Here is a 24336-nt window from a genome sequence, read left to right as displayed (position 1 = left end):
TTGATTTTTCTAATGAAATTGTTGGCTATTTTTGTCCAATGTGTTAGTGATCAACTGATCCTCACTTCTTTGTATAGCAGCATTTTATTTACTATAGATTCATTTAATTGATAGACTCTTTCTTTTTGCCTTTAAGCAAACTTTAATCCTATTCCTTTTCCTATTCTTTGGACAACATTCATGTTTCTACCATACTTATTAACTGATAAGAAAGTGTTAATCATAGGAATATTACAAGCAATATAACACATTTATATCATATTACACACTTAAATTAACATTATATATTATACTTAAAGTAGAGAAACAATTATGAAAATACCTTGTGTTTTTACATCCGGAGCTTTGCATACTTTGACTAATTTAAGAGTCAAAGCAAATCTTTTTACAAGAATACCACTTAGCATGCAAAAGTTTTTGAAATTCTTCTTGGAGACACCAGATATTCTGCTCAGTGGTTTTACATATATTTTTAGTCTTGACAACCTTCAAGGAAAGTCTTATCAGCTCCATTTTCCACATGAATACACTGAGGCTTAAAGAAGGTAAAAACTTTTCCCAGGAGTGAAAAGCCAGGCCGTGGTGAAGTAGGGTCCTTCCTAACTCCAAGAACATTTCTCCCACAAAAATAAGGGAGATAAAAGTACCTATATGTGATGATCATCCTGACTTCATAATGAAGCAAAAAAATAGATATTTTGTGAACCTAATTGAGAGATACACAATTAGCTACAGCATCTTTACAAAGATGCTCTTAATAAATTTGCCCCGGGAATGGCTCAAGAGTAATAAAGTCAGACAACAGCAGTTTGGGCAATGTTTAGTGTCAGCAACAAGACATTCTGCATTTTGGCCCAACGAGTATGGAATAAATGCATTGGTGCTTAGCAGTGAATTACATATAATGAAGGAAGAGCACTCAAAAAATCAGAAACACATTCAGGGCATTCTATCCAGTAGGGATTGCAGGCTGAGAAGACCTCCTATAGGAGCAGAAGCTGTTGAGTAGGTAAAAATTTTTTAATAGCAGGCTTTTCCTACTGAAAGGTATTCCTGGGAGAAGAACTTCCATCCAAGAAATCTGACTTTGATTGTTTATCTGCAAAATGACTTACTGAACAAATATTAATAAAAGGTTACTCATACTTTAGATTGCTTTTAACTATCACAAGACTGCATTGTCTGAACTTTACACACTTTGATTCAACAAAAGTTATGAATCATGCTGGTTATGGCTTCAACTTTTACTAAAGCCTCTTTTGAACTAATATATATTGAACTGGAAAAGTTAAATGTTGTTAACTTTTTACTTGAAGTGATACATAGGCATGTTGTTAAATTTTTATAAACCCCTTTATACTAGCTGTATATTGCTTTTAATGTAAAAGCTGGGTAAACATGACTACAAAATAGTAGTTAAACATACAGTCAGAGCCAGGTTTACCCAGCAGGATTCATATGACTGAGAACAATTTACTTAACACTTTCTGTATCTCAATTTTCCTACCTGTAAAATGGGTGTGATAATAGCATCTATAACATAAAGTCTCTTGAGAAGTGGCAGGTAAAGCACTATGAAGACCTGGAGCATAAATAGCACCCCCCAAAAAGGTGAGCCATTATGAACAGCTTTAAGTAACAGTGCCAGATTTGAACACAACTCTAATTCAAAACCCCTGCATCTGCTTGTAGAAATGAAGTTGTTTGTATCCATTACTAATGTTAAGTTTGTAAATACATATACGTACATACACACACATATGTATAATTACTCATAAAATTTATGAATAAGCTTGAGTAACATCAAAAGTTTTATGAGGAAATATAAATGTATTTTCTTAAACTCAGCATAATCTTTATTTGTATAAATTGCTCTGCCATGCTAAAAAATTTCATAATCTCACTTCCCTCAATATTTACTGCCAAATTCTCTTTTTTATGGCAAAACTCCTCAAAAGTGTAGTGCACTCATTACATTTAATTTCTCTCCTCCAATTCTCTCTGAATTCACTTGAACAGGATTTTCACCTACTATACTTACAAAGATAAGCAGTGACCTCCATGTGCCAGAATCCCATGCCTCATTTTTCATGTTACTACATATGAGTGTTGTGTGACATAGTCTCCTTTGCCAGTAATGCCCCAGGACTAATTTCTTTAAACTTTTCCCTTTCTTATTTATAGCCACTCCTTTGGTCATTGCATCCAATATAATGGTTTTAATTACAATGTCTTCAGAGTCTTTTTCTGCATTTCTATCTCAATCTACCATCTATGCCTGAACCCCAGATTCATATAACTAGGTGTCAATTCAGTGAGTGGAAACTCCACCCTCTTACTAGCTCAGGCAAAAAAGAAAAAAATAATAAAAATTGTTTTAAAATTTGGGTTTATTTCTTATTCCTCTCTTTGTCTCACACCTTACAAATGATCCATTAACAAAACCTTTTGGCTCTGCTTTCACAACATATTCATTATCTGACCCACTCTCACCATTTCCATGGCAACTACCCTGGTCGAAGCTACATCATCAGCATTTGCCAACTTTATGCCATAGCCTCCTACTTAGTCTCTCTGCTTCCATCTTTGCTCTCACTTTTATGTACTACGGGGAAAATAGTGGATATGATTGTCAAAAACTGCACTCTTGAAACATGCATTCCATTGGTGTACAGGAGCCAACATCATTCTGAAATTAGAGAAAGTCAGACTAAAAGGTAAAAACATTATAGAGACTGTGAGAAAGCTTTTGCTTCTCATTCACAGTATCTTAGGGTATTTACCATAAAAGCAAGAATAATAATAAAGCTTAAATTTGCAGAATCATTTACATTTTCTAAAGTGCTTAAAGTGCACAGATCGCAGGGTCTGTGGAAGATGACGCGCCTCTCTCACAGGCCTCTCTAGATACATTAGCTTCTCTTAAATGCAAGACATTTTCAGGTGATTATAAAATGATGTAAAAAGTTATTTCGATATTGCACTTCTATTATTAACATTAATACACAGCACTCATTTAAATAAGCAAGAGGTTAGACCCAGAACCCTGTTCAAATTTAACGACACTGGAAGTTGTGAAACTCAAGGAAAAAAAAAAATATGGTTAATCATATTTCAATTTTATGTTTTCTAAATTAATCAACCTGTTAAACAGTATAGAAAAAAATTATATTATCACAAATCATTTTAAAAACTACACATATTTTTCTTAAATCACAAGATGAAAGCCTTAATAAGCTATGTTTAAGCAATAAAACTCATAGTTATTTTAATAAGTCATGTATTTCTAGGATTAGGTGGAGTGCAGAGAACAGAAAGACAGCATTTAGAAGGCATTACTTGCTGATTTTTCATTCTGTAGTATCACCTCCCAGACCAACATCCTGCCCTCTATCTACCATAGATTTCTTCTATTATCAGAAACCCCTGCAAACAGGAGTAGCTCAGCCTGATTCACCAAAGAGGAAAGAATTACAGGAATTTTTACAAGTATTTCAGAATTTTTACTGTCTATCTCCTTGCCTCAGCATCTTTTGGATCATCTCCAAAGAGTCCTAAAACTTCTGTAGCTTGTAGACCTGCCTTTCTCAGACGAGGCATAGAAAAGACCACTATTTTTAATGAAAAAAATGTACCTGCTTTTTTATTCCCCACATTGTCTCAGATGTTTTTCAGAGGGCTTGGTCTTACACTAAGGGCATGGTATTCACAGTACCTCATGGAAGCTTGGACTTCCTCATAAGATTTAGTATCACAGAGCGCTCTTACAAATTTAAACATCTGGTGTATATATGAGTCTTTGTTCTGGTGAAATGAAATAAGCCAGTCAGAGAAAGACAAAAACCATATGATCTCACTTTTATGTGGAATCTCATGAACAAAATAAACTGATGAACAAAATAGAAACCGAGGCATGGACATACGGAACACACTGACAGCTGTCAGAAGGGGCAGGGGAGGGGCGGCGGGATGACAGAAGGTGAAGGGATTAACTAAAGAACGTACATGTATAATCCACAGGCGCAGACAACAGTGTGGTGACGGCAGAGGGAGGGGGGAGTGGAGGCTGGGAGGAGGAGGGCAAAGGGGGGGAAAGGGAACACCTGTAATCATGGCAACAATAAAAATAAAGGGGGAAAAAGAGAATAAGAAATGCAGAAGTTATTATATTCTAGAAGAAAAGACTACTTCTTAGGACCCACTTTTCTGCCTGCATCCCACCTTATCATGACACGTAATTGTGAATATATTCTTTCTCAATTACACTTTTATTTATGTCCTTCAGAGATTCCGGCAATTATGCTGAAAGGGACCAGAAAAAAAGTTAAGAGACCATGACAAGTATAATGTACAAAACATAAAAGTAATTATAGGCTATTGAATATAAAATAATGTGTTTTATGTGCTCCTATTATGGATAAAGTGGAACCAACCTCACTCACAGTGTCCTATGATTGGCTTTACATTTTTATTTTGTGGCAATTTGTAATTAAGCAACAGGATAACTCAATTTATTTTACTATCTTATCTCTTAATTGCAACATTGTGCTATTTTGTTTTTAAAAAAGCAAGAACTGAAATAAATGTAAAAATATTTTTCAAATATTATATAAAAGCACTTTAACCCAGCAGGCACACTGCTCTAAGTAATGTGTATTAGTAATGGTGTTAAAAAATATAAGATTCATATTCTATTTTATAGTCGGATGATTCTTGTATTGTTGCCATCATTATAAATAGTAATCTTCTTGACTCATTGTTCAATTCTTCAGAAATATTACATATATGTACACACTCTTCTAAGGTTTCATTTAGCTGCCAGTTTCAGAATGTCATCGTTTTAAATAGTGAATAAGAAAATAGACAAAGGCACGAAAAGATAGAGGCATTTGCACCTGGGGCACACATACATTCTGACACATTTTATTACCTGTTGTACTGACTGCTCTGTGTATAATCAAACATATAGGCTGCATATAAAAACAGTAAATATTAGAAGTGAGTGTAGTGGTCCCTTCAAAACCAAAAAATGGCAGATTTATGAACCCTTAGTGATGGGTAAATCATTGGTTTTGAAATGAGAATTTTTGTGCAACCAAAGTTGCAACTGAACCTGTAACAGCTGAATGACCAACAGAAGCTCTTCCAGACTCACTCTGCAGTTCTTACTGTGTTTCAGCTCAGATATTGTGAATAGTAGGATGACTATATGGACATATCACTTCATCCTTCAAAATATTGAATGACTCCTAATTTCATGGCTTAGTAGACTTGGCATTTTTTTTATAATACAGATTTGAAGTAATTTAAGTGTTTCAGACATGAAAGTGGTTTTAGTTATTTGGCACAGGGAAATAAGTATTAAATAATACTTCTTAGAATCACAGGATTACATACAACAATGAGAAACAGGTGGGTCAGCCTCGCCCTAAAAGATACCAGAGTGCAACTTTATGATCTATGTTTATTTCCTCTCATTTTCTTAATTGTTTTTGTATGTTTAGAAAGTATGCAAAAGAAAGTTTATGCAGTCTAGAATTTGATGGAGAAACTAATTTTAGATTAGGTACAGGGAACTGTGTAATGTGGTAAGTGGTCTACTGTATTTTTCTCTGCCCCAGTCCTGGAATTAACTACTTCTCCAAGGAGCCCTGATTCCCTTAATTAAAAAATGATATTTAAAAACCAAGATCTGGATACTAGATGTGCTCCTTGTTACGTATAAGTTGCTCCTTATACGCTCTTTCAGATGACAAAGCCAAGAATTATGTGTATGTACTAACCCATGGATCTGCACACATCTAATCTATATTTATATCTGCATGGATGTAAGTATGTACATACATTTGTATGTATGTATGAATCTGTCTATCTACCACTCTCTCTCTCTCACAAACATTCACATCTATCTTCATATTGATACCTTCAGTCTACCAGTACCAAAATTTTAGCCTTCTGATTATTTATAACTTCTCACACCATAAAAACCACGACTATCAAATCTAAAAATATATGTGCCTATTTGTTCAAGCCTACATGCATGTGGATTAAAGCCTGTTAAATCATAGACCTATGACAAAGTTTGCCAACAAGAAAACACTGGGTTCTTTTCATCGTTTAGCTTTCCAGTATTCAGCCAGGCACTATTTTCCAAAGTTACTTAGGCATGTCCATTCTCCAACCCACTTCAATGTGGTTCAGGTGTAATTTAGACAAATTGGTTTGCTACAATCTGCATTCCCTGTTGGGTTTTCCTTTCATTATAGCTGATTTTGTTAAACTAAAATTATGAGTGGTTAAATATGCTCTTTGTGGTATACAGTTATATGTGTTTTAAGTGTTATATTTAATACATTTCCTTATAAAAGTCTTCCATCATCCAAAAATTCTTCTATACTTACCATTTATAGTCATCCACGACCCCAACCCTCAAACCCTGGCAAATGTTGATGTGTTTTCCATTACTATAGTTCTACCTTTTCCAGGCCATCATATAAATGGAATCATAGACAATAAAACCTCTTGGATATGGCTCCTTTCACTTAGTAGTAGAATGCATTTAATATTTATCCACACTGCTGAATAGTTCTGTCTTTTGATTGCTACATAAATAATTTTTTGTATGGGTGCACCACAATTTGTTTATCCATTCAGTCTGAAAAGCTTGTGGGTTGTTCCTAACTTTTAGAAAATACAAAAAAGTTTCCATGAACCCTCAAGTAAGGTTTTAAAGATAAGTTTCCATTTCATTTGGATAAATATCTAGAAGTAGGATTGCCAGTAAGAGTTTGTTTAACTTTAAAGGTCACTGCCAAACTGTTTTTTTTTTCAAAGTGGCTGTACAAAGTGACATTCCAACCAAACAACGTATTGCAGTTAACATTTCACTGTAGTTTTACTTTGCATTTCTTTATATGTAATGATATTGATAGTTTTTCATATGTTTACTAACTATAATTGGAATGTGTCTGTTTAAAATACCTATTTTTTAAAATCAGGTTTGTTTTTTTTTATTGTCCTTAATATATTTTGGATAAAAGGTCATCATGAGAAATGTGATTTACAAATTTTTTCTCCAATTCAGTGACTTGTCTTTTCATTATTTTAACTGTTTTTCACAGAGCAAAGGTTTTCGGTTTCTATGAAGTCCAATTTATCTATTTTTTTCCTTTATAGATTGTATTTTTGTTGCCATCAAAAAATTATTTGACAAACCCAAAGTCATGCAGAATTTTTCCTATATTTTCTTTCAGAAATTTTATACACATTTTTATATAGGTCTATAGTCAATTTGGGATTAATTTTTATGTAAGGTATAAGGTATAGTTCAATTTTAATTTTTTTCATATAGATATACAGTTTTTACAGCCATTTCTTGGCAAAGCAATTTTCTCTAATAAATTGTTTTTACAACTTTATCAAAAATTATTTGTCTCTACTTATATAGCTCAGTTGCTAGCTCTCTATTATTCCACTGGTCTATTTTTCTGGAATGTTAGCCAGTTTTATCCTCTCATAATTACTTTGGTTTCATAAAAATTCTTAATATCAATTAGCATTATTCCTCCAATTTTGTTTTTCTTTTTCAAATCTGTTCCAGCTTCTTAGGTCCTTTGCACTTCCACAGGTATTTTAGAATCTAATTATTCAAGGCTACACAAAATGGTTCTGTTTTCCTGCAGTGAAAATGGTATATATCCCCATTTGTTTAGGTCTTCTTTAATTATTGTTAACACTCTTTTTTTTCTGTGTCCCAATACATATGCCTTTAATTTCTTTTCACTTCCTTATTGCACCATGATTTTCAGTAGGATGTTGAAGAAGTCATAACAAAAAGGCATCCTTGCTTTCTTCCCAGTGTGGGATAGGTAATGTTGGAGGAAGGGGGATGAAGAAGCATTCAATATTTCTCCGTTACCGTAATGTCGTATAGTTAAGTATAGTAGTAAAGTTTTTGTAGACGTCTATAATCAGGTTTTAAAAGTTTCCTTCTCTTTCAACTTTGCTGAGAGTTTTTAACATAAATGAAAGCTATACTTGTGAAGTGCTTTTTCTGCATTATGTTTTGATGATCGTATGAGTTTTCTTTTAAATTTATTAATATGATGAAATAAATTCACTTTGAATGTCAAATCAGCTTGCATTCTTGGGATAAACCTCACTTGATCATGCTGCATTATTGTTTTTACATATTGCTGCATTGGATTTTCTTATATTAAGTTGGGTATTTTTGTATCCATGTTCTTAAAGAATACTGTTTTGTCATTTTATTGCCTTGTAATGTCAGTATTGTTTTGGTATTAGTGTAATTATGGCTCCACAAAACAAATTAGAAAATGTTCTTTTCTATTTTCTATAAGACAGTCTGTAAAATCAGTTGTTATTTATTCTTTGAATGTTTGGTAGAAATTCCCAGTGAAACTACATAACTGAAGTTCTCTCTGTTGACATATTTCTAATTACAAATTCAATTTTCTCAATAAATATCAGGCTACTCATGTTATTTGTTTTTTCAGTGAGTTTTGATAGTTTTTTCTGTCAAGGAATTTAAATTGTCATAATCATGGGTATAAAATTGATCATAGCACATCTTTTAGTAGTGATTTTCTCAGCTATTTTCTTATTTATAGTTTGTGTCTTCTCTGTTTTTCTTTGTCAGTATGGCTAGAGATCTATGAATTTTGTTGTTATTCAATAATACTTTATGATTTTGTTTATTTTATCTCTTTTTTAAATGTATTGATTTCTGTTCTTTATTACTTTCTATGTACTGCTTGCTTAAAGTGTAATTTTCTATTATTTTTCTAATTTATTATGGTATAAGCTTAAATTTTTGTTCTAATTAAAATTTTGTCTTTCTTGTTCTAACATATGCTTGTAATGCTACACATTTTTCTTTAAGAACTGAAAGATACTAAGTATTGTAGACATCAAACTTGCAGGATGGCTATAGACCTTGATTTTGTTTCTCCTGTCTGGTTTGAATCAGAAAAAGTCCATATGATCTTGAAACCTATTAAGATCAGTGACCAACTTTTTAATGTTGCACAATGTAAACAACTTTGGATCAACAATATTTTAAAGCATTTATTATGACTTTCTAAGGTATAGTGTATGAGAAGTGGAAAAATATAAATATATTTGTGGATAACTAAAAGACTTAAAGTTTTATCAACTCAAGTTAACACTTCTAATTTTATATCAATGACTCTTAAAAATTATGATAGTGTCCCAGGGAGCTCTCATAAGAACAATCAAAACGTTAAGTGGAATTATAGGTTGAAGCTAATGATGATAATGAGGAAGAAGAGGAATAGGATTAATAACTATCATCCATTGAAATATACATTGTATTAATTGTCATAATAACTGAAGTGTACAAAAGATCTATGACTGTAACTCCTCAAAGTATAAATCAGGGGAGTTTAAGTGACTTTCTACATTGTCCAGCAAGAAACAAAGATGATTTAAAACTAAGCCAGCCTTCCCATAGTGAGATTAAAACTAAGCCTTATTATAAAGGATAAGTGTGTTGGGAACAGAGCATCATGATGTTTTTCAAAGCAGTCTTTCAGTGCCTAAAAGGAAGTATAGTGTTAGTCAAAAGAGCCCTTCCCCTCCCCCATTAACATCTCAAGAACACACAGTTCACTAGATAACATTTTCATTGATTTGTTATTAAGGGCTCTTAATAACAAAGGGAAATGGAGAGATGTCTTAAATTTTGCTGGCTACCTTTTATTTTTTTTAATGTACAGAAAAGGTAATCACTAGCTGTTTCCTGGTTACAGGCAATATATTTGCTCTAAACGGTCACTGACTTGATAGATGTGTTTCTTTTCAAGCTCTTCCTCTAATCAGGAACATGATAAACCACAGAGAGTAAAGATGCATTAGATATAGAGATGGAAGTTTCTAGGTCAGTGGCATAAAGCATTGACAATTCCATAGATATTTTAGGAGTATTTAATGCCACATTAGTTGGGGGACCTCTTAACTTTTCCAAAGGAATCCTGGGAAAGGAATTGGGGAAAGACCCGAATATACTATAAAATCACCACCATATCAGTATTCCTTCTACATGGGCCCTATAGATAATGGTAAAAGCAGACCAATCAAAAAGAGAAAGTATAGATTTTCTTGATTACAAATCAAACAGGGAATTCAGTTTAATGTAAAATAAACTGGAAACAAAATTGCAGGTTTCCTTCTCACTGTGTCCACAGGCAGAGAGAAACCCAGCTCTTCTTCTAACACTAATCCCATCATGGGACCCCACCCTCATGACCCTTCTACACTGATCACCTCCCAAAGGCTCCACCTCCAAACACCATCACACTGAGGTGGGGGGGTAGGCTTTACCACATGAATTTGGGGGGGCCCCAAACACTCAGTCTATAAGAGATCTCAGGACTTGTGTATTACTCAGCTAATTAAGTATTCATAAATCAATTCCACTCATAAAAAATTATAAAAATTAAATGTCTACATTTGTGCAAGGTAAAAATCCTGAACATTTTTTCTTAATTAAAGCTTCTCTCCCTCACCTGCTCCTGCCAGCTTCCATTCAAAAACCTGTATTAGTAAAGAAGGCAAGAATGACTTTTTGATCCTTCTCTGGGTCAGCCCCTCACACCTGACAGTGGTCTCACAGAGGTTTTGAAAAGTTCAGGAAAGTCTTTGGTTTTATTTCACAAGTATTTTAGTCACACAGCACTAATGCTCTCTGACCACAGAAGGTGTTTCTTTGGGACCACTGTGGGTTTTTTAAATACCTCTCATTGCCAGTAATCTCCCGAAGTTTGTCTGTCTGCTCTCAGAGCTCCTGTTACTCTTCCAAAGGCAAGATTTGGAGCCAGATTCAAAAAAAGGAAAAGGACAAATGATTAACTCTTCCTGAGAATAGCTGTCAGCTGGTCCATGCCAAACACTCATATATCCTATGTCCCCGCAAATTCTGAAAGAGCAATAAGCTCTTCGAGTTCAGGCATCACTAAGTGAAGCCGTCCTCCTCACTTAAAGCAGCTAGTTAGCTATGTAACCTCAGCCTTCGCTTGTCCCCAGTGGGAGTCCACTGCGCTCCCCAAACGCCAGGACTGTATATCTAGTTTTCGGTGTGGCCTCCTTGCTGGTACTGTTACCCGGCTTTGTGTTTCCCCCCACTTCCCACGGCAGGCAGGAAGGTCTCACGGCGCACTAGCAATTCTACCCACATAAAGCTCTTTCACAATTTTAAATAGAACCTCTTCAACTCCTCTAAGCTGGTGAGTGGCTAAGAGGGACAGAACTTGCTTCCAGAATTTTCTTTACAAAGCCAATCTAGACGGCCTGTCCTTCCTTCACTTTAGAAGGTAGATGCATTGGATGCACTTGCCAGTGAGTTATAGCCTCAACAAAAACTAAATTATAAGGATATCAAAGTTAAAATATTACAGTGTCATATAAACATCTTAACTTTCTGTCTATCAAATGAACTTTTCTATCAACCCTCACTTTCCAGAAAGGGGAGTGATATATATCTTGCATGCAGCAATCCATAACTGATTCCTTTCCAATGCAACATATATATTTGGCAGATATTTTCCTTTAACATAAGACACCATATGAATGTTGATAGATTTTAGTCCCTTTGGCTTATGTTCTCAATTTTTGTAAATTATATAAATACTAGTACTGCGTTAACTTATACCCTGTTCATCTCTGTAGCTATTAAAATTTTTTAATGAAGAAATGTGTTATAAAAACATTCTAAATGCAATTTAAAGCAAAAAATGGAATTGTACATGAGTACATATTAGGAAAATTTTAGGTGCATTACTAATGCTTCAAAATGTAAAAATAAACAATTGAGTATTACTTTAAAGAATAAAATAACAAGATTGGATTTCCCTTTTGGAAGACTGATTATCCTGGTATTTTTGTGTGTTTTGGCAAATGGCTGGCAGACTACATTGCAAATTAATTTAAGAGGAGACTTAGCTCGCCATATAATTTGATGAGCATCAATATTTTCTGAATTATTTTTTCTCTCTAAACATTTGTTGACTTCTGAAATATATACTACACAATGAGATCACATCAGTTGCTATTCATCAGAACATGGATCAACTTTTATAAGTAAAAGCATAATAATATTAAATTTAATATCCTTATAAAATGAGTTCCTCTTGAGAAATTTAAAAATTAGCTTAAAATACTTCAAACATTTTAAAAGAATATTTGTAAAGTTAACTAAGATATCTTACTTATCTTGAATTCTTTTGCCTTCTTCATCACCAAGGCAAGTTATGGCTAACTAAATAACCAATATCTATAAAGAAAACTTCTAATAATGAATGCCTTCTACCTTTATTATGATACCATATTTTTCCTTTGGTATATATATCTTTTGATATTTGTACATCTTTACTCACTGAATAGAATAGGAATGCTATGCAGAACATTTATTTAAGACAGTTCAAGTCAAAAATTACCCTGAACAAACTGGCCATTACTCACTCTGTACCATCTATTAGTCATATATCTACCAAGATTAACTCCAAAATTCTAAAACTTTTGTCTGGGTTAAATTTCCTTTAATATAGAAAATATAAGATTTCCTTATTATATAGATATACAGCTTTTTTAGGATTATCCAGCTGAGACTTTATTGAACTACAAATAGGATTTACTTTAAAATCATATTCTCTTGCTTTAGTTAATATTAACTCAGAGGAGGAAAAAACAGTAAAACCAACTAAAACTAAGCCTTATTATAAAGGATAAGTGTGTTGGGAACAGAGCATCATGATGTTTTTCAAAGCAGTCTTTCAGTGCCTAAAAGGAAGTATAGTGTTAGTCAGAAGAGCCCTTCCCCTCCCCCATTAACATCTCAAGAACACACAGTTCACTAGATAACATTTTCATTGATTTGTTATTAAAAGCTAAGAATTTTTAATTACCAGGAGGCTATTCCTATTTGTGCAATAGGTTACTGCGCTGGAGAGAGCCAGTTACTTACCTCCCTAAAAATACCAAATTAGAGGAAAGCTGCTGAGATTTTAGAATCACCACTTAGGAGTTCCAACAACATTTTGTATAAATGGTTCTAATAATCCAGACTCACACATACAGAAAACACCCTGACCGCTCCCAGGGCAGGGAGGTAGAAGGGCTGAGCGGAAAAAGGTGAAGGGATTAAACAAAAACAAAAGAAAACTCAGTCACAGACAACAGTATGGAGATTGCTAGAGAGAAAGGGTGGTGAGAGGAGGTAGAAGAAGGTAAAGAAGGGATAAATGATAATGGAAGGAGACTTAACTTGGGGTGGTCAACACACAATACAATATACAGATGATGTATTACAGAATTGTATACTTGAAACCTATATAAGTGTACACTTGAAACCTATATTTTATTAACCAGTGTCACCCTAATAAACTCATAAATAAATAAATAAAATTAACATTGAGCGTCAAGTCAGTCAGTCACAAAAACTGGCATACTGAAGGATTCAGGACAAATTAATGTGTGAGACAGAATGGTGGTTGCCTGAATCTAAAGACGGCACAGAGATTGACTGGGGAGGGGCACAAGGAAGCATTGTGGGGTCCTGGAATGTTCTATATCTTGATCAGGGTAACAGCCACATGGGTATATACATGTGTTCCAAAAACAGAGCTATATTCATATATTTGTGTATCTGCTATATGTAAATCATCCCTCAAAAAAGCACTGTTATTTAAATTAAAGGATCCATGAAATCCAATTCTTCATGCATTAAATGCAGCATAATCTCTAAAATTTTAACTGCGAAACTCAGGACTGCATGTGTTCCTTGAATATGAACAATCGCTTAGATCCTATACTGAATTTGTTTCTCATTTAACCTTTTAAAAATGTTGTATATTATATGTTTTATCCCCTCTAGGTCATATTATGTGTATTAGGATTTTTTAACTATTTTATGAGACATAAGCAAATATGAAAGTAGCAGTAATTTTTGAAAAATGGGAATAACAGAGGTGAAAAGAAGAGGATTGAGAGATAAGATATACTTGGAAAGTACCAGTTTCGAAGTCAGAGCCATATTATTCTGGACTGCCAATTGTTAAGCCAATGGCCTTGTATAAATCCTGAGTCATCATTCTGATATGTAATATAGGAAGAAAAACACTTATCTTGCCTGATACAGCCTTGATAACTTCAAATTAAATAAAGAATATAATGGTGCTGCTTAATTGCAAAGTACCTATACAAACAGTAAGCAGAATAGTGCCTCCTTCACCCCTAGGACGCCATGGTTCACACAATACATTTACACATTATTATATTTGGGACATGGATATGTTCATTAGATTTCCATGTTATTTGAGGTCTCTAAATAATTATTATTGATGAAAATAAAAACAGTAGAATTTTCAGCAGGCATAAAACCACACTATACCATGGTTTCTTATCATAGTCTTAGTTTTACCAGCTAAGAACTAAGACCCTTATCAACAGGAACTGACTCACCTGTTTGCAGTTCTGCCCTTGTATAAGGGTTGTGGACAGTAGTAAAACTATACAGAAAAAAAGGTCAGGGGGGAATGCATGGTCAGCCTTGTTAGTGTGGGATAGTATAAAACTGAGCTTGAAAATGATTAAATAAAAACACAAGTTCCTCTCTTTCAGCTGAAATGATCACATAGAGTATCATCTGATCATCAGTCACACAGTGGACAGTCACAGGTTTCTGTTTTGGGGAGGACACTATTGTAACTCCACATGTTCTTCTTTGATTTAGGCTGTGCTCTCAGCTCCTAAAAAAGCCTTTAGATCAACCTGAGCGTGAAGTGATTGTAATGTGATCGCTCTCTCAGAGCAGGAGATATTGCACGATGGCACCAGTGTTATGAATGGGGAGTTGTTGTCCAAATAATTCAAAATCTAGCTGGTATTTCACCCAGAGGAAGGTGTTAAGCCATTTAGAATATATTCCTTACTATAGAGCATTTCTCAATTACAATCATTTCATAGTATGAGAAGAGACTTTTAGAAATTTGCTTAAATATATATTTTTAAGTGGGAGGAAATAATTCTGAAAATATTATTAAAATGTGTAATAACATCTTTATGTATAGTCTTATTTAGTTGGAAAAAGATAATATAAAGAAGTAAAAATTATTTTCTGTTTTTATGTATATTTTACACGATTAATTCTAAACTACCTTCTCATAGAGGATACTTGTGTAAACAAAGATGACAGAAACTCTACTAGTTGGAACTATTTAGTAACTATAATGCTAGTTTTTATATTTAATTATGAATAGCTTTATTTTTATCTAGAATTTTTTAGAGACGTTACATATAAAATGTTATACAATATGATATATTGTATATAATCATATATAGTAAGATAAATATTTTTCCATTATGTATAAGACTATAACTCATAGGTCTTTTGTTTTATTTATTTCAAGCATTTAGTACTATTTTCTAATGAGAACATTACACTAGAAATCATATTATATAATGAAAAAGGAACTAATAATGTCAGCCCATAAAACTATCTTAGGACTGAGGTAGAACCTAAGGAAGAAATGAGATGTCCAAGCAATGCATTTCCATTTGTTGAAATCTAATCAAACATGGGATTTTTGCCGCAAATAAAACCTCTTCAAGAAGTCTCCCCTTGAACCCTTTCCTATTTTTCGCTTGAAGATTCTTTCTTTCTTCCAAATTCCATGGATTCTTTTTAGACTTTTATAATATAACATATCACTTCTGCCTTTAATTAGTTGTGTATATGTATTGCATTTACAGTAGTAAAACTATAATAGTATGTAGCACAACCTAGTACAAATATTAATTGCTTATTTTTAGTTTCTGCAAAGAATAACTGAATAAATTGATAGGGAATATAATAAGCCATTATATGTATAGCTAAAATCAATTAATATTTAAAGTAACTTAAATTATGAAGTAAAAACCTGCATAAAATCAGAAATATTACCTATGAACATGAAATGACTTATCTTATTATTCGGTATAAGGCCAAGAATACTTAACTCTATAAAACTACAGTAAGAATGACAATTATATCCACATACATAACTTTTTCAAGCTAATGGTCTCATTCTTTCTTATGATATCAGTCAATTCCAAAATTTGACTAAAAATATATTATCAATGTATTAAATACTTAGAATTAAGAACTGAGAACATTTGCTGTGCTACTGAAATAAATTTGAGGTTCAGATCTTTTAAGATATTAAATAACATTCTCATATTCTTTTGTACACACTAAAAATATTTTATTTATTTCCTATTTAATCTCAATTTTTCCCTTGAATGTGTTCTTTTTATACAGATGCATTGTCTTTTAGTTCTCAACTTTTTAATTCTCCATTTTTACCTTCCACTAATAAGACCCAGTCTCTAAAATCCATGTCAATTGCAGTTATCTCTGGAACAGCGACACATTGATATCCTTTTCAATCATCCTAATCTAATTAGAGATATGAGTGTAATAAGAGGAGGGAGAGTTTATGACTGAGATCATATGACTAGGAAATAATTGCCTTTAATTGGATTATCTAGTAAGTAACTGGAAATTTGCACATAAACTGTATATCCAGTCATAATATTATTTAGTGTAGATCTAAATTCCAGTTGCATGAATTTTAAATATTGAAAGAAAATACCTAGAACTGATGTCAATATATAATATTAGCCTAAACTTCAAGTTAATTTGGTGAAGAAATATGTTATCAAAATTCTAACAATCTACTAATAACTTTGAAAAGACTAAATCATAAATTATTTCAAATCATATCTAGCACCTCTAATAAAATAATACCACCCAAACGATGGCTTTGATGACTTAAGAGCCATGAAGCAGCAGGAAGGAACATAAGCCAGAAAGAATATGTGTGTGTTGGGGTGAGGGGAGGTACACACATAAGATTGTCTCAAATGCCCTGATTATGTGTTGTGAAGTCCAAAGCCTTCCCAGACATCAAATTCTTTATATCTTAGGTTGTCATCTTTCCTCCAAATGAACCTGTAAAGTTACACGTTATTTCTCTTTTTCACCCAGAATAAATCCAAATTATTTCCCCTAGTTTCTGCACAAAAAGTTGACACGCAATTCCTCTTAACAAATATTAATGAAAAGTTATGAATAGCTGGAAGAAATCACAGAAACTCTACCTCACTATTCATTCCTGTTACATATCATAGATCTTCCCAAACTGTTTCCTGGATATCCAAATATTCTTACTTTATTCATGAGAACAGTTCCACCTCCAAATGTGCACAACCACTCACATTAACATTCATCCTTGGCAAAACAAAGAAAGCCCAGTTAGTAGGACTCATTATTTTTAGAAACCTGTTACAATTAGAAATGGGTATTTTCCTCTCATGTACTACTACCAGTTCTCTAGTAGGATGTACTGCAATTCTGGCCCATCACAGGAAGCACTAGGAAGAAAGAAGACCATGCTACTAGAGGCATCAGAAAGGGAAAAGAGCTCTATGTGAAAGATGACACTGGAGCTAAGTTCGAAAGTTAAATCTCAAATAGATGTTCAGCATGGTCATACCATGGAATCACAAGACAGGAAAAGTAAAGTGGGTGGGGAGGGGGAAATATTTCAAACAGATGGAACAGAATGAGCAATGCCTCAGAGATCCCTCTGGCTGGCGTGTGTGTTGCTGTTGTCACAGTGTGGGTCTAGAGAGGTTCAGTAGAGAAAAATAAACCCATCTAGACAGTAAAGGGCCAGGTCATGAAGAACATTGTTTACTCTGTTAAAATGCTAGGATTGAATCCTACAATTCCTAGTCTCAGTCATAGTAATGAGTTGTAGCATTACACCAAAAATATAGTCATTAATAATAATGAGCAAAATGTGAACGTCTTTTTTGTATTCTATACAATTCATGTTTTGCCCTAGATATGATATCCTCCCTCAGTTGTTTTACCGTATACTCTGTTAAGAAGACTGGAATGGAATGTCATTAAGGCTAGCATACTGCAATATGTTCATAAACCTAGATGTTCCCAGGGATGTTTCTCTCATATGAAAGTCATCCATCCTGTGGGCCAGAGTAGAAAACAAATATTGAGAAGCATTACTTTGGGAATTAAGGATTTCAGGCACGCAAAGACAAACGATGGGTTTATCTTTTAGAAGTATCATTGTGGCAGTGAAAACAAATTGGGCCTACTTAGCAGCCTAGTGGATATAACCCAAGGGAAAAGAGGTAAAGACTTTACTAGGGTAGTAGTAAGAGTAGGGGAATTGCATGAAAGCTAGTTAGAGGATAGAACTGACAGTATTGTACCGAAGGACACATTAGCTGTGAAAGAGTAAGAGAGAGGAACAATATGCTTGTTACTCTATCCTTTAGTGTTCTTTGTGTTGAAAGCCACTGAAAATACTTCCGGACAACTTTGCTCAGATAGGAAGACCTTCCGGAAAGATTAGGGGATTTTGACCTGAGCCAAAAACCAACGCCCCAACATGAGTAAAGGCTTGCTTCAAAGGAAGTGCCCTATGAAAGGGTACCACGAGATTTCTGTAGAATTTCTTTTCAGAGCTCTAAAAATCCCTATTAACTAGAGATCTAGTAATCAACTACACTAAAACTAAGATATTTCAATGATGCTGAATTATTCATTAAAAGTGCATCCAGTTAGTCAAATTACCAACTCCCATTGGTAATATTTCAAAGTCTGAAAGTCTTGAGGTGCTCAGGTTGTCAATGAGAGTGTGGCTCAAAAGCAACTTGAGAAAAAGAAGAAAATGTGGATGGCCTATAAACACTGAATTTGGAGAGACACGGGTTTATGCACTCCAGCTACTGGGTTAACTATGAATAAATAAAATATGATGCATTTATTCATGTACCTACTGCTATGAAATGATGAAAATAATTTTATCTACTTCATGAGCAAAATATATATGATTATTTTTAGTCTGTATTCAGTTTCCGATAATAATTTTGACATTTTTCTGTCAGTTAAAGAAATCTATTCATTATTTACTCGGGGGATAGTCTAGAACCGACTTTATATCTACAAATTACTCATGCTCTTCTGCATAGTGAGATTATGAAGCAGTTTATTTTGTCTTTCAAAAAGGCAGTTATTTTTTATTCCTCTGTCAAAACCTAAATTTACACATGACTAAAAGCAAAGATTATATTTTGATTACCTTGTGGTAAGAATTCAAATTGAAATGACAGACATCAGAATTTATTTTGCCTTATATAAGTGATACTATTTCTGAATCTGTCAATTTCCAAAGCAAGAAAAATAAAATACTTTTTACCACATACATATTATTTTTTTATGTCAAATTGGAAAGTGTCCACTTTTTCAAACTTTCCAATCTTCTCTAAGACATGAAAAAAAATTAAAAAGATGTATATTAAAAAGGACATTGCTTAAAAAGGTATATGCACCCTGGCTGGGTGGCTTAGTCGACTGCAGAATCATCCTGTACACCAAAAGGCTGCCAGTTCAATTCCCGGTTAGGGCACATACCTAGGATACAGGTTTGATCCTTGGTTAGGGTGCATATTGGAGGCAACTTATCAATGTTTCTCTCTCACATCAATGTTTCTCCCTCTCTCTCTCTCTCAAAATCAATAAATCCTCAGGTGAGGGGGAAAGTATATATGCTGAAAAAACACCTGACATCATAGCCTGATTCTTTCAAAAGGTTAAACCAGAGCTAACTGGGTTAACTTATAATATACCTCAAAAATTAGTAAGTTAAATCACATTCAGTTAACCAAGCAACCTGAATTTATTTAACATGCTATTTGCTTCAATTTGAACGTGCTTTATATTTCAAGTAGGTTTCAAATTGACCACCCAAGCCTAAAGCACCATTTTCATTTCATCCTTTATATTGTTCTAGAGTGTTACTACTGGAACTCAAATTATTTCATTTTCTTGCTTAAAAACCTTTAGATGTCCCTTAGCAATCGTGTCTTTGTCACACCTCACTTCTATCTTTTGCCTCTCAAAGGAGTCAAACTTGACTACAGTCCTATTCCTTACTTATTTGTTCACACATACCGTTGGGGAAATGTTGCCCTGTCAACTAGGAACATCTCCTCCCTCTACATACACCCTCTCCTCCTGGCTAATTATTATTTGTCTCTGCTCAGTTTTCCTCATACAAACCACATTATATAATGATTAAAAGAACCTGATTAATTCATGTATGCTCTGATTTAAAATATATATATACAAAGCCAGGAGATCATTCAGCCAAAAACCTCACTTAAAAACTTTTTAAAGAAATCATTTAACTTAAGTGACATAACCAGTAAATGAGAACATTTTAAAAAGAAGTCTTACCACACAGAAAACCATGGTATATATTCAATATATCTTCTGCAGAAAAGGAACATAAATATAATTAGAAGAATAAGAAATGACACCACAAAACAACTACTTGGTACAGCAATGTATTGTAAAACAATACTATATATAACATAGTCAAATTCCCAAGTTTAAGAACGGGTAACAGATAAGAAAACCTAGGGTACTAATGATAAATAAAAACGCAGTGAGTGTTAAGGAGTTAGTGAAAGAAGTGCCCAGTATAGATTGGCTTCATCTGAAAGAGTGGAGTTTGCTATTAAGGAATACATAGAATATGGTTGAGCATAAATTCTGGAAAAAAATACAAAGGAGATGAAATTACCTTAAATTAGATGAATATATACCTCTAGGTATACTGTAGTCATTTGAAAAAAAAAGAAGTTTTATGGCCCAAAGCAATTAATGATCATTGAAAGACTGGTGGTTGCCAGGGGCCAGAGTGGGGCTGGGGAATGGCAATTGAAAGACGTTGGTCAAAGGGTACCAGTTTTAAGGTAAGTCTTGGTCCTGTAATACAGCCTAGTGATTACATGAATGGTACGGTATTGTAAGGTGTACTTAAAAATCGCTAAGAGAGTAGATCCTGAATATCATCATCAGGGGGGAAAAAAAGGAAACTTTGTGAGATGATGGATGTGTTAACTAACCTTATTGTGGTAATTATTCACAATATATACACATATTAAATCATCACATTGTATTCCCTTACTTACATAATGTTATATATCATTAACATAATGTTATGTATAAATTATATCTTAATATAGCTGGAAATATGATCTAAAAGACAAATTCAGTATGCCAATGACAAAACAAGTAAAAGGAACATTATGTACCTTACATGAAATAATGTCACTGACTTGAGCTTAATTGAAGCATAATAATGGCATAAAAATGAATAAAATGATTTAATATGCTATGTAAATGGGCAGAAATGGCAAATGCTTACTAGAAAGTTCATGTTTTGTGACTTACAAAGCATTCACAATTTTTTATCTTTTAATGTTGAATTTATTTCCCAAACATTTTTAGTATATTATTTTAGGGCCAAATGACAAGGATAATAATTTTAAAAAGCAAAGGAAATGAGAACTATAAAAAATAAAAAAGCAATTTTTTACATTATACTGTAAAAATAAATTGTAATATGTACAAGGATTTAAAAAACCATTAATATAAAACTGTGGACTTCTTTCTTTTGCCTACAGACTGAAAAATCACTGCAGGTATTTCTAACTCTCTGTATGTATAACTTTAAAAGCTTTTTAAATAAATAAATATATATATGTATATATATATATACACACATATATATATACATTTTTTTCCTTTTATAGCACTAACTCCAGTAGAAAACCTAGGGGATCTTAGTCTGGCCAGTAGTGAAATGTCTTGTGGTGAATATTTGTGCACTCTGCTTAAAATTGCCTAGATAACTTACACATATTTAACAGTATGTCTTATTGCTTTCAAATACATTTATACTTTGAAACATCCCTTTAGCTGATAGCACTCAGAAAGTTTAAGATCACTAAGTCAATAAATGGTACTGTCCACACAAAACTTGTCCAAACAACTCTTCTAACTCCTAAAATAGGGAAAATAAAGTACCTCTCTTCCATGCCTCACAAAAATTCTTAATTTTCCCAAAGAGGGGAAAAATACTATGAGAGAACTAGGCAGACAAAAAGGATTCAGTAGAATTAAGTGGCAAATGCAGCAAGGAAAATCATTTTTACATTTAGTGGTATGTATGGCTGTTCTTTCAGAAGTTTAAATCTTAAATTCCTCTAGGGTTATAAGATGCAAAAGGAAACCCATGAGGTGAGAAGCACTCAACCTAGGAATTTACATTACAATCAGCTATACAAACTCAAATAAAAGAATCAAAGTCTACTTTCCTAATAGAGTCTCACCCAATGGGACAGGTCAGCAAATAAGAATAAAACTCATGTTGTCTCATAATAAATAGCTTCTAGAATTGAGGATTGGCTCAAGAGAACTTGTTTCTGTATCATCTCCAATAAATTCAAGATATCAGAAGTAAACTGGATTTTAGTTTGTATATGCATGCACTATAGCAAAATAAGGTGAAAACGATGTTCTTATTTTAATTACATATATCTGTCCACATAAGCATTTTAGAAGAATATTTCACTAACAGGGTTGTACTTTTAAGTATGAAAATATGGCCATATCACAATTAATATATGGTTTTCAGTCTACTTCAAGTAAATTCCTGTTTATTAATATGAGTCAAATGAAATTCAAATTGAATTTAACTCTTAGTTTTAATTCAAGTGAACAATATTCTTAACCCTCCAAAAAGTGTTTCATAAATATCTTCATATTGGCACATTTCTTGGACTACCAATTATGGTCCAGTCTTCTTCTCCTTAATTAATTAATTTTCTACCATTATACAATGGGCACTGAAAAGCCCCATCTTCAGCTAAGATGTTACTGCTGCAGAAGAGCTCAGGGAATGGCTGAGTTCTCAAGGCCTCCTACATCTGTTTGCTGTGAAAAGGCATTTTTTCCCATGTTTTTGGGCACACTGACAACAAAGACAGGGAGAGCTCCCCTTCTTTAATAAATTTTGATTGACAGTTCTCTGGTGCCGAGTGTGGTCATACAGTGCCTAGGCCTGACTGGCTCTGTCTGAAATAACAGACCATGTGGTTTCAAAGCCTAACTTAAATGTTCTGCATTTTATTATTGGCAAGAGACAGAATTTAAATGGAATGTCTGTCAGGTTTCCATGCTTCCCTCTGCAGCTTGCAAGCTTCAGCTAAAAATTCTCTTCCCTATCTACATCATCTGTATTTTTATGAGTTGCATAATCTAAATTCAAACATTTCAATTTTCTCCACTACTTTAGGGTCCCTAATGTATTGAAAAAAAAGGTGAGGTGGCAAGTGTCACTTATAATTCATATAAATGACATGAATTTCCCAATACAGTTCTCTTTTCAGTATTTATAACAGTGATCAATTCCTGAAATGCTTGTTGTTTTTTAAGAAGCTATATATTTATTTGGGTCTCACATTTTCCTATTATTGGTTCTAGTATCTAATTTTCCTACATGAATAATAGATATCAAGATAGTACAGGCCAATGAATTTTAAAAATTCACCCAAATTTGCTCTCTGCAATTAACATAAAATTAACTTTTTTTTCTAAAAGGATTTTTTACATGTTCAATTACAACTTATATTCAATGTTATCTTGTATTAGTTTCAGGTATACAGCATAGTGGTTAGACAGTTATATACTTTACAAAGTGGTTCCTTTGATATTTCCAGTATCCACCCAACACCATACATAGTTATTACAATATTATTGTCTATATTATCTAAGCCATCCATTATAGATGTATGTGTAATTTAAACATAGAGAATATTCTTTTGTTTTCATTTATATGAAAAAATGTTGAACTCTTTTGTGCAAATTGTTGCAATCTCTCTCATGAACTCTTCCCGCCAGGTGCAAGGAACCATCTTCCCGGCTCCCAATTTCAATCCCATAATGGATGCCCAAATGCTAGGGGAAGCGCTCCAAGGATTTGGTGAGCCTGATAATTTCTATCATCTTTTATAATACTTTCATAATACTTTTTTTGCTTTATCTTCTCCTAAGATTGTAATATGGGTTTAAATAGCTGATGTCTAACAGAAGACAAACATTTTTCTAGAAGCTGGGCAAAGTAGAAAAAGAAGAAAAATAATAGAACTGGACAATAATGGTGAACAGATCTGCTTCTCTTTCTATTGTAAATCTGATCTTGACATGTTTTTGCCTTAAATCCCTCATCACTTACTACTAAATGAAACCCCAAGCCAAAAAAAAAACAAAAAACAAAACAAAACAAAAAACCTTAATCTAGGAAAAAATATCCTTCTCTGCCCTTGTTTGTTTCCTAGCCTGTTTCTTTTGCTACTTCCACTTCGAACTAAATCAAACTT

At 33.3% G+C, this 24336-nt stretch overlaps 1 protein-coding gene across 1 annotated transcript in view; it reads left to right on the top strand.

The window, feature by feature from the left end:
- The first annotated feature begins 20823 nt into the window (after positions 1-20823).
- Positions 20824-24336, top strand: part of ANXA10 (annexin A10) — a 43761-nt gene continuing 40248 nt past the window's right edge. The window contains exons 1-2 of the mRNA XM_054575978.1: positions 20824-20865; positions 23858-23939. Coding sequence (XP_054431953.1) covers positions 20824-20865; positions 23858-23939 — 124 coding nt within the window. The remainder of the gene's footprint in view (positions 20866-23857; positions 23940-24336) is intronic.

Source organism: Pteronotus mesoamericanus, unplaced genomic scaffold (genome assembly GCF_021234165.1).
Source record: "Pteronotus mesoamericanus isolate MK-2021 breed Mesoamerican mustached bat unplaced genomic scaffold, CSHL_Meso_final contig_32, whole genome shotgun sequence".
In the NCBI taxonomy this organism is placed as follows: Eukaryota; Metazoa; Chordata; class Mammalia; order Chiroptera; family Mormoopidae; genus Pteronotus; species Pteronotus mesoamericanus.
The sequence above is the reverse complement of the archived record's forward strand: the minus strand, read 5'-3'. Positions and strand labels throughout refer to the sequence as shown.